Source organism: Lepus europaeus, chromosome X, assembly GCF_033115175.1.
Source record: "Lepus europaeus isolate LE1 chromosome X, mLepTim1.pri, whole genome shotgun sequence".
NCBI lineage: Eukaryota > Metazoa > Chordata > Mammalia > Lagomorpha > Leporidae > Lepus > Lepus europaeus.
The window spans coordinates 43935130-43949037 of record NC_084850.1 but is presented as its reverse complement, the minus strand read 5'-3'; the positions used below and the strand labels follow the sequence as shown (position 1 = coordinate 43949037).

At 44.7% G+C, this 13908-nt stretch overlaps 1 protein-coding gene across 1 annotated transcript; it reads right to left on the bottom strand.

Annotated features, from left to right (window-relative positions):
* Window positions 1-3724: 3724 nt before the first annotated feature.
* Window positions 3725-6508, bottom strand: GPRASP3 (G protein-coupled receptor associated sorting protein family member 3). The gene has a single exon (XM_062183346.1). The coding sequence runs from the start codon at window positions 6392-6394 to the stop codon at window positions 4751-4753; it is 1644 nt and encodes a 547-aa protein (XP_062039330.1). The 5' UTR covers window positions 6395-6508; the 3' UTR covers window positions 3725-4750.
* Window positions 6509-13908: the final 7400 nt, after the last annotated feature.

Genomic DNA, 13908 nt, shown 5'->3' with positions numbered 1-13908 from the left:
GCCTGAAGTGCTGGCATCCTATGTGGGCGCTAGTTAGAGTCCTGGCTGCTCCGCTTCCAATCCAGCTCTCTGCTATGGCCTGGGAAAGCAGTGGAAGATGGCCCAACTCCCGGCTCCTGGCTTCGGATCAGCACAGCTCTGGTCATTGTGGCCATCTGGGGAATGAACCAGCAGATGGAAGACTTTCTCTCTCTCTCTCTCTCACTCTGCCTTTGTGTAACTCTGCCTTTTAAATAAATAAATAAATCTTAAAAGGAAAAATAAATTTCTAAAAGGAAAGATATAACAAAAAAAAAAACTTCTCTTTGAAAAGCATTGTAATAAAGATAACCCATACACTAATAGAAAATATTTGCAAAACATGTATCTGATCATGGGCTTGTATCTACTGCCTGTATTTTTAAAACCTTGAAACTCAACAGGTGCTTGCAGCTGCCTCTAGGACATAGCTGCTCTCTGACGCCAGCACCTCTACAAGGTCACTGAGCTCCAGCCAAAGAACGGGGTAAGTAAAGAGGTCTTTATAACCTGACTCTCACAAGCAAATTGCCCACAAATCCATCCACAATAAAGCACGGGGCTACTAAAGCCCATGGCCAGGGTGTGCCCTCCACTTATGTAGAATACTAGAGGGTGAAGAAACCTTGATACAAGTCTGCTACTGCCACACTTCATGGAATTAGACTGAACTTCTGATTCACAAACTCCCCGTCTAGTGTGTATTGTGAGAAACTGCTCAGAACGTTAAAGAAGATCGGTGCTTCTACATTGGTATTTTGCAAGAGGTAAGTGAGATTTATCTGGCTTTTGGGAGGACCCCAACGTGGGTCCTATTCATGAAAAACATGTTAAAAATTATGCCAAAAGACATCAGCTAGCATGCTACATACATGGAGAACATACTTAAAAATCTACAATGTCAAGAAACATTTCATTCTCAAAACATCTTTTTCTCTTCCTCTGGTTATTGGAAGTTCTGAACTTACTTCTTCCCATGGGACTAAAGGGTGCCTAAAATATATGATTGTGAGTGCAAAAATGGGTGACAGCAATCAGTTATTGGCAGTGTACCATTTTCATTAGTGTGTGGAATTTTTAATGTATATGTGGGGATATAAAGCATTAATCCAAGTCAAAATGTTTCCGTGAACAAGTTTGAGCAGTTCAGTATTAAATAAATCTTCTAAAATTGTATGGCCAATGCCAGTATTTGTATTAAGACAAATTTTTTGATTGTAACTCCAAAAAACAACACAAATCAACAATCTAATTTTAAAAGAAATGGGTAGAAGGTTCATATATACTTCACCCAAAATATATGAGTGGTAAATATGCATATAAAAAGATATTTAATATCATTAGTCATTAAAGAAATGCAAATTAGAACCACAATGACATTTTGATAAAACTAAAAAGATAGACTATACCATGGGTTAGCAAGGATATGGGGGAATCATACATGTCATTCACTAATGTGGGAGTATAAAATGGTACAACCACTTTGGAAAATGTAAAAGACAAATGTATACCTATCATATGACCCAGTCGTCCTATTCATAGGTATTTATCCAAGAGGAATGAAAACATATGTCCATAGAAACACTTGTACACAAATGTTTACAGCAGCTTTATTTGTAACAGCACAAATCTGAACAACTCAAATGTCCAACAACTGGTGAAAGGATAAATAAACTATGGAAAAATCATACAGTAGAATACTGCTTTTCAATAAAAAGCAATGGACTATTGAGACACATGACGTGGATGAATATCACACAATTATGAATGAACTATGTAAGATCCCTGCCCCAAAGAGTACATATTATATGACTCTATTTATACATATTTACAGAAAATACCAATGACTGCATGGATTCTTTTATGTTGTCAGAGACTATCACTGGGGGTAGGGGAACACAAGGAGAGGTAGAAGGGAAGGATTACAAAGAGACATTCAGAAACTTTTCAGAGTGATAGATATGTCCACTATTTTGATTGTGTTTATAATTTCATGAGTGTACATGTCAAAACTTATCAAATTGTACATTTTAAGCAGTTTAATATATGTTAATAAATACCAATAAATACATGTATGTCAATAAATATCAAGCTATTAAATAAAAAGCACATGGTAGATCTGTATAATACTAAATTAGACAGATAACTTACAAGAGAAAGGCAAGCTGCAGAATCCTATACTCCTATTTTTGTAAAAGAATAAATTTGTATATATATATATATATATATTAAGAGAATATGCTATGAAAGATTACAACACTGTATGCCAACTATTAATATTACAAAAAAGCATTGAGTAAAATATATGTTGGAAAAGCATATCTACTGACATGGAAAGATTTCCACAATATACAGTTGGAGGGTGAAGCAAGCTACAAACAATACTTACAGATAATTTTGTTTTAGTTTAACTGTCTGAAAATCTCAAAGCATATGACTTGATATTTGCACAGAGACTTTAGGTTAGACCAGGGATTGAAATTCCTAACAGGGATTTTAGAAAACTCAGCCATATCCTCCGCCTAGCGGCGCCGGCACACCGGGTTCTAGTCCCGGTCGGGGCACCGATCCTGTCCCGGTTGCCCCTCTTCCAGGCCAGCTCTCTGCTGTGGCCCAGGAGTGCAGTGGAGGATGGCCCAAGTGTTTGGGCTCTGCACCCCATGGGAGACCAGGAGAAGCACCTGGCTCCTGCCATCGGAACAGCGCGGTGCGCCGGCTGCAGCGCGCTACCGCGGCGGCCATTGGAGGGTGAACCAAAGGCAAAAGGAAGACCTTCCTCTCTGTCTCTCTCTCACTGTCCACTCTGACTTTCAAAAATAAAAAAAAAAAAAGAAAACTCAGCCATAACCCAATGGTCTTAGGAATATTTTCTGGACTACAAAGACTTTCAGGAATCACTACATTGGAATTTAAGAGAGCAGCCTCCCTCTCAGTTTTCCTATTCAGTTGTTGAAGCTACAGTTCATTCTATATAGTTTTAGATGGTACAAGTGCAGAAACTGGGTTTGCCTACTTGTAAAATATGGAGCCTTTTGGCCTTTTTTATGACACACAGAAGAGTAAATTACAAATAGTAAAAGAAAATGGAGGGGGGGGGAGGTGCTGTGGCATAGCAGGTAAAGCCGCCACCTGCAGTGCCGGCATCCCTTCTGGGCACCAGTTCGTGTCCTGGCTGCTCCACTTCTGATCCAGCTCTCTGCTATGGCCTGGGAAAGCAGTAGAAGATGACCCAAGTCCTTGGGCCCCTGCGCCCTCGTGGGAGACCGGGAAGAGGCTCCTGGCTTTGGATCAGTGCAGCTTCAGCTGTTGTAGCCATCTGCGGAGTGAACCAGCAGATGGAAGACCTCTCTCTCTGCCTCTACCTCTCTGTAACTCTGCCTTTCAAATAAATAAATAAATCTTTTTTTAAAAAAAAAGAAAATGGAGGTATAATTTTGCATGGGAGAAGAAAGCAATTACCTTTGAAGATGCAGGGCATAAAACAATGTACAGAATGATTCCAGCTGTTTGAAAAAAATGTAAATATGGACAGAAAAAGATAAGGGTATATTGCAAGTTTCACTTGCTGATGACTCTAAAACTATATCTCATTAATTCAGTAAAGTTTTTAACACCTACCACATCCCAGATACTGCCAGGTAAAGTCCATACATTCATCTCAGACTTTTCTCCTGACCTCCAGACAGGTAGAGATAGAGGCCTAATGGATAAGAATATTTGGAGGTGGTTAACAACTACAAAACTTGGCAGGGACATTGTCCAATACAAAATTAAACCACTAAGACCAAAGTTTCTGAGATTTGAAGGCAAATACCTAAAAAGTAAAGGACTGTAAGGCAGTAGGGTGAGATGGGTTTTGATGTCAGACAAAACACCTATGCCACCTGCCTGCTGTGGGAATCCAGGAAAAAGTATGTACTCTCTTCAGTTCTCACTGGAGGGTACCCACAAAAATGAGTTTTACTAAGAATACAACTACTTAGCTCACAGAATCACTGCAAGAGGAAAAAAAACCTTGTAAGTGCAACATAGTATCTGACAGTGTGGGTATTAAAGAAATATGTTCCCCCTATATCTGCCTCCCTTCTCTTCTGTCAGATGAGTTTGCTATAAATGGAATAGCCTGACAATTTAAGCAAAATTGTAGCAGCAAAATAGAAAAATGAACATTTTGTTTGAGATTCAGGGCTATTTCTGCATTGTAGGATGAATATCTGATGCAGCTGGAACAGGGAGAAAAGAGTTCCTCTTCAATGAACTATAACCCCTGTCTCCTCTATGTGTCTAGAGGGCACAAGTGGCAATGAACAAATAGATATACATTCCAGGTACTGTTAGTTATCTATTTGTGTGTATAAGCTTTATTTCTGTAATTAGATAACAAATTCAAAGATAATTTCTTTTTTGACAATTGAGACCAAAAATACACAGAAACTAATGAACAAGCTAGCTTACTCATGATGAACTGGTTCACACTCTTAAGTAAAATGTTAAATATGTGCCAATGTAGACAAGACAAAAATCAACAAACATCTTCAGCTCAGGACATAACATTCATTTGACACACCAAAAACTGTTTAGCTCAAACCTAGAGCCTGTCACAGGTAACATCGTTTAAAGATGTAATGTATAATGTTCACACTGTAATGACCAAAACATTATACACAGCTCTCCAGGGATGCACAGTGTGACAGTTAGGAGATGGTTCCAAGTGCTCTCTTTCTGGCTGATTTTACATTGCCTCAATAATCCCTTTAACTTCACGGAAAATGTCTGTCAGTGTATTATAGCTCAAGTGATCAACAACTACAATTGAGCCCTTTCTGATATGCTCCTTTATGTTAATAAATATGGCCACAGCAGTAACAAGGTTGGCTTTTGCCTCATTCTGGTTAAAGATGAGTTTTAATGCTGTCAATGCCTTCATGTTAATCATGTCTCTGGCTGCCGATGGATTTTCAGACATATTCAAAAGCAATTTCAGAACAAGATTTCTGGTTTTACGATTTCCCTGGGAAAGTAAATTGAAAAGCTCTGAAAAGTAATTGGCAACAATATAGTGATGGACAGACTCAGTCATCAGTTGCCCTAGTATCTTTAATCCAGATTGCTGCCCAGGTGAGTTCAATGGAAAAGATACGGTTTCCTTACACATATGCTTAACATGTAATTCAACCTTGTGTTGTCTTTCATCCCCAGAAGGAGGATTCACAGTAATTACAGTCTTTTTTCTCATATCGGGGGAAGGAAAACTGAGCAAACTTTCAATAAGTGTCACTACACCCACCTCATTGATGAATTCTTGGGCAAATGGATGAACCTTATGGATGCCCATTGCAATCTGTGCTATTTTATGAATGAGAGGATCAGTAGTTGACTTCAGTATACTAACAAGTTTTTCAAATTCCTCAGAATTCATGTAGCATTCCATTTTACAAGGGCAAGCGAATGGCTTAATCCCATTGACCTCCCGGATCTTGATTTGGCGTCTAATTTCATCCAGGGTCTGGATGCAAGGGTCAGATCCAAATGGGTACTCAGGGACAGGCTGTGAGTTTGAGCGAGCGCCCCTAGAAGAGCAAGCTGTTGTTGCAGGCAAAGAACGGGTATTTTCCTCAGCTGAGGCCAGAACAACATACGAAGAAGGCTTTGTCTCAGACGGGGCCTGCGATCGAAATCCCAGCACTGCTGGAGTTACAGCAGGGGCTTTAGGCCAGATAGTGACCTCCGACCAGTCCTTGGGCCTATTTTTTTCATTAATTTCATCCACAGGCTGGGGCCTAATTATCCTGCACACAGGTTTAGGATTAGGGTCAAAACTAGTATCATCTCCTTCCCAAAACCAGTTCCCAATAACAGTTTCTTCCTCCTCTTCCTCAGCCCCTGACCCAGGCTTGCAGCTGGGCCCAGACACAGCCTCTGACTCTTTAGCAGAGACCCGGGCCCTGACAGTAGTTTTCTTTTCATCCTTAGCCCTGGGACGATTACCTGCCTCTTCTGCATTCCAGACCCAGGTATTGATCCCAGCCTCTTTCCCAGCCCAGAAGCAGCTATCAGTACCAGCCTCATTTTTACCTGTGGATCTGCTAGTGTCACCCTTAGTCTTTGGGCTACAATCTGCCACTGCTTTGGCTGGAGCCTTAGCCTCTGACAGGGCTCCTTCCTTCATCTCAGCCACAGCCCTGTTCTTAGACATTGTCTTCATCTCAGCCAGTGGAACAGTCTTAGACCCGGCTTTGGCTTTGGCTTTGGCCCGGGTCTTAGCTACAGGCTTGCCCGCACCAGCAGCTTCCCTCTCTGTTCCAGCTTTAGCCTGTACACCTGTCTTTTTTTCAGTTTTGGCTTGAACTCTCATCTTATTCTTATTCCCAGGCATGACTGAAGTCTTGGGCAGTCTTGGCCTCAGTTCTTAGTGTCTCAATTAGGTGCCTTAACACTCTTTACTAGGTCAGGGAAAATTTGTGGTAGCAAGAGTTAGAGTTACTTGTCAGTTCAGCAGTCACACAAACTCTGTCAATGATACAGAGGTCAGAGGCACAATCAGGCTGGAAGCGGATGACGGTTCGTGGGTGCAGACTTGCTGAAGGTGATGATCTTCTGCCTATCCAAAGCCACTACAGCCACCACTGGAGATGGACCTGAGCTGGAAGACAGAAATGGGCTTTGAGTCTCCTCCAACTGTACTTCTCTATGCAGACAGCACACAGACAAAGGAAAGAGAACAGAGATGGACTGTGTTGCTAGGAGAAGTGGATTAGTAGAAAACTCTACTTCATTTCTACTCCTTGCACACACTCACACTAATACCCAACAATGCCCTGCCCAAGTACTACTGTTTCTTTCTCTGCAGCAAACAGCAACAGGGATGCAAGGTGAGCTTGCTGAGTTAGAGAGGCTAAGAGGTGCCCAGACCCTCTGACCCATGCTGGTACACGTGACTGGGCCCTATAGTTATATATAGGCAGGCCTCATACCACCCTGCAATGACCTAGTGCACTTTTCTCCTCCTTCCTTGCTTCTGGTGTTGAAAAACCCTGTAGTTGGCCGGCGCCATGGCTTAACAGGCTAATCCTCCGCCTTGCGGCGCCGGCACACCGGGTTCTAGTCCCGGTCGGGGCGCCTGATTCTGTCCCGGTTGCCCCTCTTCCAGGCCAGCTCTCTGCTGTGGCCCGGGAGTGCAGTGGAGGATGGCCCAAGTCCTTGGGCCCTGCACCCGCATGGGAGACCGGGAGAAGTGCCTGGCTCCTGGCTTCGGATCAGTGCGATGCGCCGGCCGCAGCGGCCATTGGAGGGTGAACCAATGGCAAAAAGGAAGACCTTTCTCTCTGTCTCTCTCTCTCTCACTATCCACTCTGCCTGTCTAAAAAATAAAAATTAAATTAAATTAAATCTAGACCCTGTCTAGTGCACTTGGGCCTCATTCCTTTGTAATCATAACCTCTACTCTACCACCAATGGCTCTACTCCCAACCTGTGTGTACTGATGGTCCTCTTCCCCACTTAATGCTGTATAATTGTTCAAACCTGGTAAATGCCACTCTTAGGATCATTGGTTACTATCCTCACCCTGTCTTTTATGACCTTGTCTAAATATGATCAGAGTCGGCAAATGTGGAAGGCTTCCATAGCCTTGGCAACTCATGACGACAGCCTAGGGTGGTTACTGGTGCCATAAACTAGAGTGTCAATTTGTTGGGTCAACAACAGGAGCCACTGTGCGCTTGCTCCTGATGTGGGATCTCTGTCCTTAATGTACTGTACATTTTGATTTAATGCTATAACTAGTACTCAAACAGTATGTTTCACTTTGTGTTTCTATGTGGGTGCAAACTGTTGAAATCTTTACTTAATGTATACTAAATTGATCTTCTGTATATAAAGAGAATTGAAAATGAATCTTAATGTGAATGGAAGGGGAGAGGGAGCGGGAGAGGGGAGGGTTGCGGGTGGGAGGGAAATTATGGGAAGGGGAAGCCATTGTAATCCATAAGCTGTATACTGGAAATTTATATTCATTAAATAAAAGTTAAAAAAAAAAGAATGTCAATTTTTAAATCAACAACGGGAGAAAAAAAAAAAAAAGAAAAACCCTGTAGCTGGCTCAAAGACAGTCCTATTGGCAAAAACATAGGCAGGATGAGAATTTTGAGTATTTGATTGACAGATCTACACTCCAGTCTCTAAACCAAATACTTGCCTCACACTTTTATCCCTTTGGTCTTCCTCATGGCTTCCCTTTACATTTCCTACCTCAATATTTATCAATTACCCTATAAACACAACCCTGGCTCCCCCATCCCCATGACCTATACACAAATATGATGGCAGAGGTGTCTGGAAAGTTGAAACACAATGGTTCCAAGATGTTCCAAGATCTGGTCTCCACCAGTTGCCAACAGCCATACCCCCCATCCCAATCAACAGGGATGGTTCACATTCATACCCACCTTGGACCCACCTTGTTCTTTCTCAATTGATTTTCATGTGAACATATACCTACAGATTCCTATAGGAACCTAGAAAGGAACCTGGGTAGACAACAAGGCAGAAGAAAGAAAACAACAGAGACTGAGATGGCCCAATATCCAAAGGGTTGTAGCATATGCTCTTGTATACTCAATGCCATGTTACATGTTTCCCACTTCTCTGTGCCTCCCCAGTAGTTGCCCAGGCATCTCCCCAAGACCTGCAGCCTGTCTAATTTTTTTTAGAATTATTTTATTCATTTGAAAGACAGTGTTACAGAGGGAGGTAGAGAGAGACAGAGAGAGGTCTTCCATTCCACTGGTTCACTCCCCAAATGACTGCCATAGCCAGAGCTGAGCTGAGCTGAGTCGAAGCCGGGAGCCAGCAGCTTCTTTCAGGTCTCCCATGTAGGTGCAGGGGCCCGAGGACTTGGGCCATCTTCTACTGCTTTCCCAGGCCATAGCAGAGGGCTGGATCGGAAGAGGAGCAGCCAGGACATGAACCGGTGTCCATATGGGACGACGGTGCTGCAGACTGGGGCTTTAACCCACTGCACCACAGTGCCGGCCCCACAGCCTGTCTGATTATAACTCCTCCCAAGTTTGAAGTCAGTCATTATCATAGTAGAAGGCCAACCACTCTACCTGAACAGAAAGCAAGATGCAAGAATAGGTAGTAGATCCTGGACACTGTATTTAAAAGCGAGACAGGGAAGATATGAGCACTGTTCTTTCAACACCATCTTTCCATGTCTCTTCCCCTTACATACCTGGATTATAAACCATTCACCACGTGTATCAGCCTCCTATACAGAAGTCCTCAGGAGATGCTCTCCTTTCCAGCAAAGAAGAGTCTTTTGAAGAACCACACCCTATGAAAGAAGGAAGGATATTCAGCAAACAGCAGGAGAATATGTTGACAACAGTAGAAAATGTGAGGTTCATGGGCAGATGCCCAGAATGGGGGTTCTAACACCTTCTTCTTAAGAATCAGGAACTATGTAAATAAAGTCTAACAAGTCTTATAGCTCCTCAGATGTCGATGAGCAGAAATATCCCCAAATCTTCTGTGGGATTGTCTCTAAAGTGACAGGGGCTGCAAGGAGTGGGTGTAGATGGAGTTTCTTGAAGAACCAAAACTGAAGAAGCAGATTGACTCCAAATGTCCTGAAATGAGCCTGTAGAAAGATATTTTCCCTCTACTCTGAACCTCCATTCCCATATATCAACATACTACTTAAAATAGACCCGGGTGTTTAAAAAAATAGATCCTAAAAAAGAATGGTGGATAAATATCACACTATTCACATGCTGTGAAATTCAACCAACTCTTTACCATGCCCATTTGCCTGGGCTAAACTGGGTGTAAGGATCTATATATGAAAGAGAACAAAACAGTGTTTGATTAAAGGCAGCTGAACAATTCATTTTGGTGTCTTCACGCCCCAGCCCCTTCCAGATTTAAACCGACATGCCAGACCTACCGTGCAATCAAGATATGTTGACATCAACCTCAGCCTGTTGGAAGAGACAGCACTCAGGACTCGGGACAAAACGGACACCTTTCTGCAATCAGGGCCAGAGTGCCAAAGGAAACCTAACTCCAACCGGCTGCCACTGGGCTCAGACACCTGTTTGAGGCCCCGCCTCCCAGCTCCCGCTCCGCCATTTCTCCAGCAGCTGCCACCCCACTGCCTTCTTCCAGCACAGGCACCGTTGAGGGCGAGGCGGGGGTTCTGGAAACCTAGCTGGCAAGGAGTACGCGCGGTTTGCCTCCAGACAATGTGCGCGTGCCTCTCTGACCACCCCTCCACCCTTGGCCCGGCCGAACCAGCTCCGGTCACCACCTCCTAGCCAGGCTGCCCGGGTGCTGGGCCAGGCTGTCAGCCGGCCGGCGGCGGTGGGGGGAGGAAGCCCCCAACCCCCACCTCCCCCCACTTGCCTTCACTGGCTCAGGGCCCCGGTCTTCAGCCTTCCCCTCCTCGCTTCTCCTCTCTCGCGCGCGCTCTGGGATCCCCAGCGCTTTCCCGGCGCCCAGAACGGCCAAGCCGCGGCCCGCCCCCCGCGCCTCTGCACCAAACCCGTCCGGGGCTGCGCAGGATGCGGCAGGGACCGCTCGCTCACCGCGAGGGTGTCGGGAAGGGGGCGGAGGGATTCGGCGCCAGCGCCTCGACGCCCCCTCCCAGGCCCACCCTAGTTCCCACCCCAAGCTGGGCGGGGCCCGCACGACCGCCAGGCCAGGCCTGGGCGCCTCCCACGCTTGCTCGCGGCGCGACCAGCACCACAGCTGCTGTGCCGCCCCGGGCTCTGGGGCCGGCAGGCCGACGGGTCGGGGGGCGCGCAGCCTGCCGGGGCCGGCGAGAGCCACGTCGCAGGGCGCAGCGGATGGATACCAGCCTGGCCCTCGGCGCCTCTGCACCCCAGTCTCTGAGCGCCAGCTGCTGTCGCCCCTGCCCGGGCGCTCATGGCACAGGGGCTGTCCGCACCAAAGCCCGCGAGGGACGAGGCCACCACAGTGGGCCTTCCTTCCTTCACTGCTTCACGGAGCCGCGCAGGGGAGGAAGGCAGCTCCCTCCCAGAACTGCTCTGCGCTCCCCATGCAGGGACAGCAGTGCCCCTCTTGTGAGAGAAGCCCACCTGTGCCTGCGGCCCTAACAAACAGAACACCGGTCCGCGCCCTGAGTCCTTCCTCCGGCCACACTGCCTTTTGCTTATTCCAGAATGGCAGCTCACCCGGTCACTGCTTAGTGCCCACACTTGCCCAAGAAAGTGGGCCCTACCCTGTCAAGAGCTGCAGGTGGCCATACAGTCACCCCCTCTGCTGCCCATGGCCAAGTGGCAGGCACCAGGCAGGGCGGGACACATCCTCAGGACAGCTGCTCTCCCCAGCTCCTCCCTGTGTCCCAGCCTTGCATACTGCCCAATGAATACATACACTCTTTTCTCCCTGGATATGTAAGATTTTTGACACTTCCAAAAGGTGGAGAGTTTTAGTTAAACTGAAAGTTCACGAGGAAAGGTTCTCTTTTGAGTCTTGTTCACTGCTGTCTCCTCAGAACGTAATAGCACAGTTAATAGTTGAAGTAATGGGGGCCATTGAGCCGTGAGAATTCCACAGTACCCTCTACTGGTTGCAGAGAATTGCTCATTTGTGTCTTTGATGCCTAACCCCAGGGTGTAGCCCAGAGTGCCACACAGGAAGTGCTTTCCATTCACCGGGTCTTCAAAAGTTCATAGAAAATGAGTACTATGAAAAAACCATGCATGCATTTCAAATGTATTTTGCACTCAACATAAATTTATCTCTCAATTCCATTTCCATGAGCTTTTTTAACTCCCCTCATATGGTTTCTCAATTAAGAGGTAGGTAGTTTACAAACTAACCCCTACAGCACATACACATTAAAAATACTTATAGTAGTGATATTTCTATTTTAAAGTATAGCACATAGAGGCAGAAAAAAATCATGATGTTTTAATCTCTTGTAGTCACATGGAGGGGTTCTTCCATTTGTCACATCAATATATTCGTGTGACTTAGAGGATACTAGTCACATAGGTAGAGTATCCCTTATTTGAAATGCTTGCAACCAGATGTGTTTCAGATTTCTAAGTTTTTTTGGATTAAAATAAGCATGGTACATGTATTTTATAAAGTACTGTTCTATCCCACTACACTATCAAAAAAGAGCAAAGCAGATGTCTATATTTAAAAATGAAAATAACTCCAAATATGGAGTTCAGTGTAAATGGAAATTGTAAAACAATGTTTTTTTCCTTTTTTGGAAGTATGCCCCCCACACACACAATGGCCTTCAGCGAGTTCATAGAAAATGCATAAAATGAAAAACTATGCATGGATGTCAAAGTCTTTTTGCACCCAAATAAACTCTCCTTTAAAATTATTTTTATTTATTCAAATGGCAGAGAGAGAGAGAAACAGAGATATTTTATCCACTGAATCACTCTCCAAATGCCTGCAACAACCAGGGCTGGGCCAGGCCAAAGACAGGAGCTGGGAGGTCTATCGAGGTCTCCCATGTGCAGTTACCCAAGCACATGAACCATCCCCTGAAACCACCTGGAGTCTACATTAGCAGGAAGCTGGAATCCGAAGCAAAGCACTGACTGACTCAAACCCAGGTACTCTAAGGCAGGATGCAAGTGTCTCACGTGGTTTCTTAACCACTATGCCAAATGCCCATCCTGGAATAAACTTATCTTTCAATTCCATCCTTCTATTAGCTTCATGATGTTCCCCTGTATTTCTACTTGCATTGCCCATCGATTCTTGCATGTTGTCTGTTTTAGCTATTAGAGCCATGAACATGTTAATCAGTTAGTTTAAATCCTTTGTCTCATAATCAACATCTGCATTATATCTGAGTCTGGTTCTGTTGTTTGCTTTGTATCTGCAGACTGTGCTTTTTCTTACCTTTTAGCATGCCTTATAATTTTGTGTTGGACATAGTACATTGGATAATAGAAACTGATATAAATAGACCTTTAATGAGAACATTCAGGTTAAGCTGGTTAGGAATTGGGTTTTGCTTAATGTTTACTGTAACTGTAGGTGCCAGAGACTTCAAATTCCTCCAGTGTCGTTTTTGTTTTTTCTCTTCATTTTGGCCTCCTTAAGTTCTCCCCAGAGAATCTGCACCTTGTAGCTCTTTTAGCTGTTATGCATCCAGTGTTACTACACTAGTCTTGTTAGCATGGTGCTAAGTGTGGAGAAGTCAAAGTGTTCTATAATCTTATGATTAAATTCCAGTCTTCTATGGGCCTGTATCCTGGGACCGTAATCTTTAGAAGGCTTCTGTTGTTGTTGTTTGTTGCTTCTTTCTCTCCCTTACATAAAACTGGGAGCCCAGAGGAGGCTAGAGTAGGAAGAAAGCCCTTGCCTCAGCTAGCTAGTCTTTTCTGCTGAAGAGCAGACACTTGTTATGAGGAAGATTCTGGGTGTATTTTACACAGATATCGTTTCTTTCCCACTGTCAGAGCCATAAGGGAATATTTCTTGGATCGTCACTGCAAGAATCAGGTGGAGTTCCTGGAAGTAGAGCCCATGAAGTGTGGGGATCGCCCTGACGGAAGGTCCCCAGGGGTCTTTCATTCTCATACTATTCCATACTCAGTCTCCAGCCATTCATCAAAATTATCATGCAATTGACCCCCAACCCCACCACTTAAGTCTGCAGCTGTTTCTGCTCTATGTAGGGAGAGACACACTTTCTGCATTTCCCTTTTTTTCTCCAGAATTTGGGGTGATGTTTTGCTCAACAATTTCAGTTCTCTGATGAGTCTTAAGAAAAGCTGCTGGCCGGCGCCGTGGCTTAACAGGCTAATCCTCCACCTTGCGGCACCGGCACACCGGGTTCTAGTCCCGGTTGGGGCGCCGGATTCTATCCCAGTTGCCCCTCTTCCA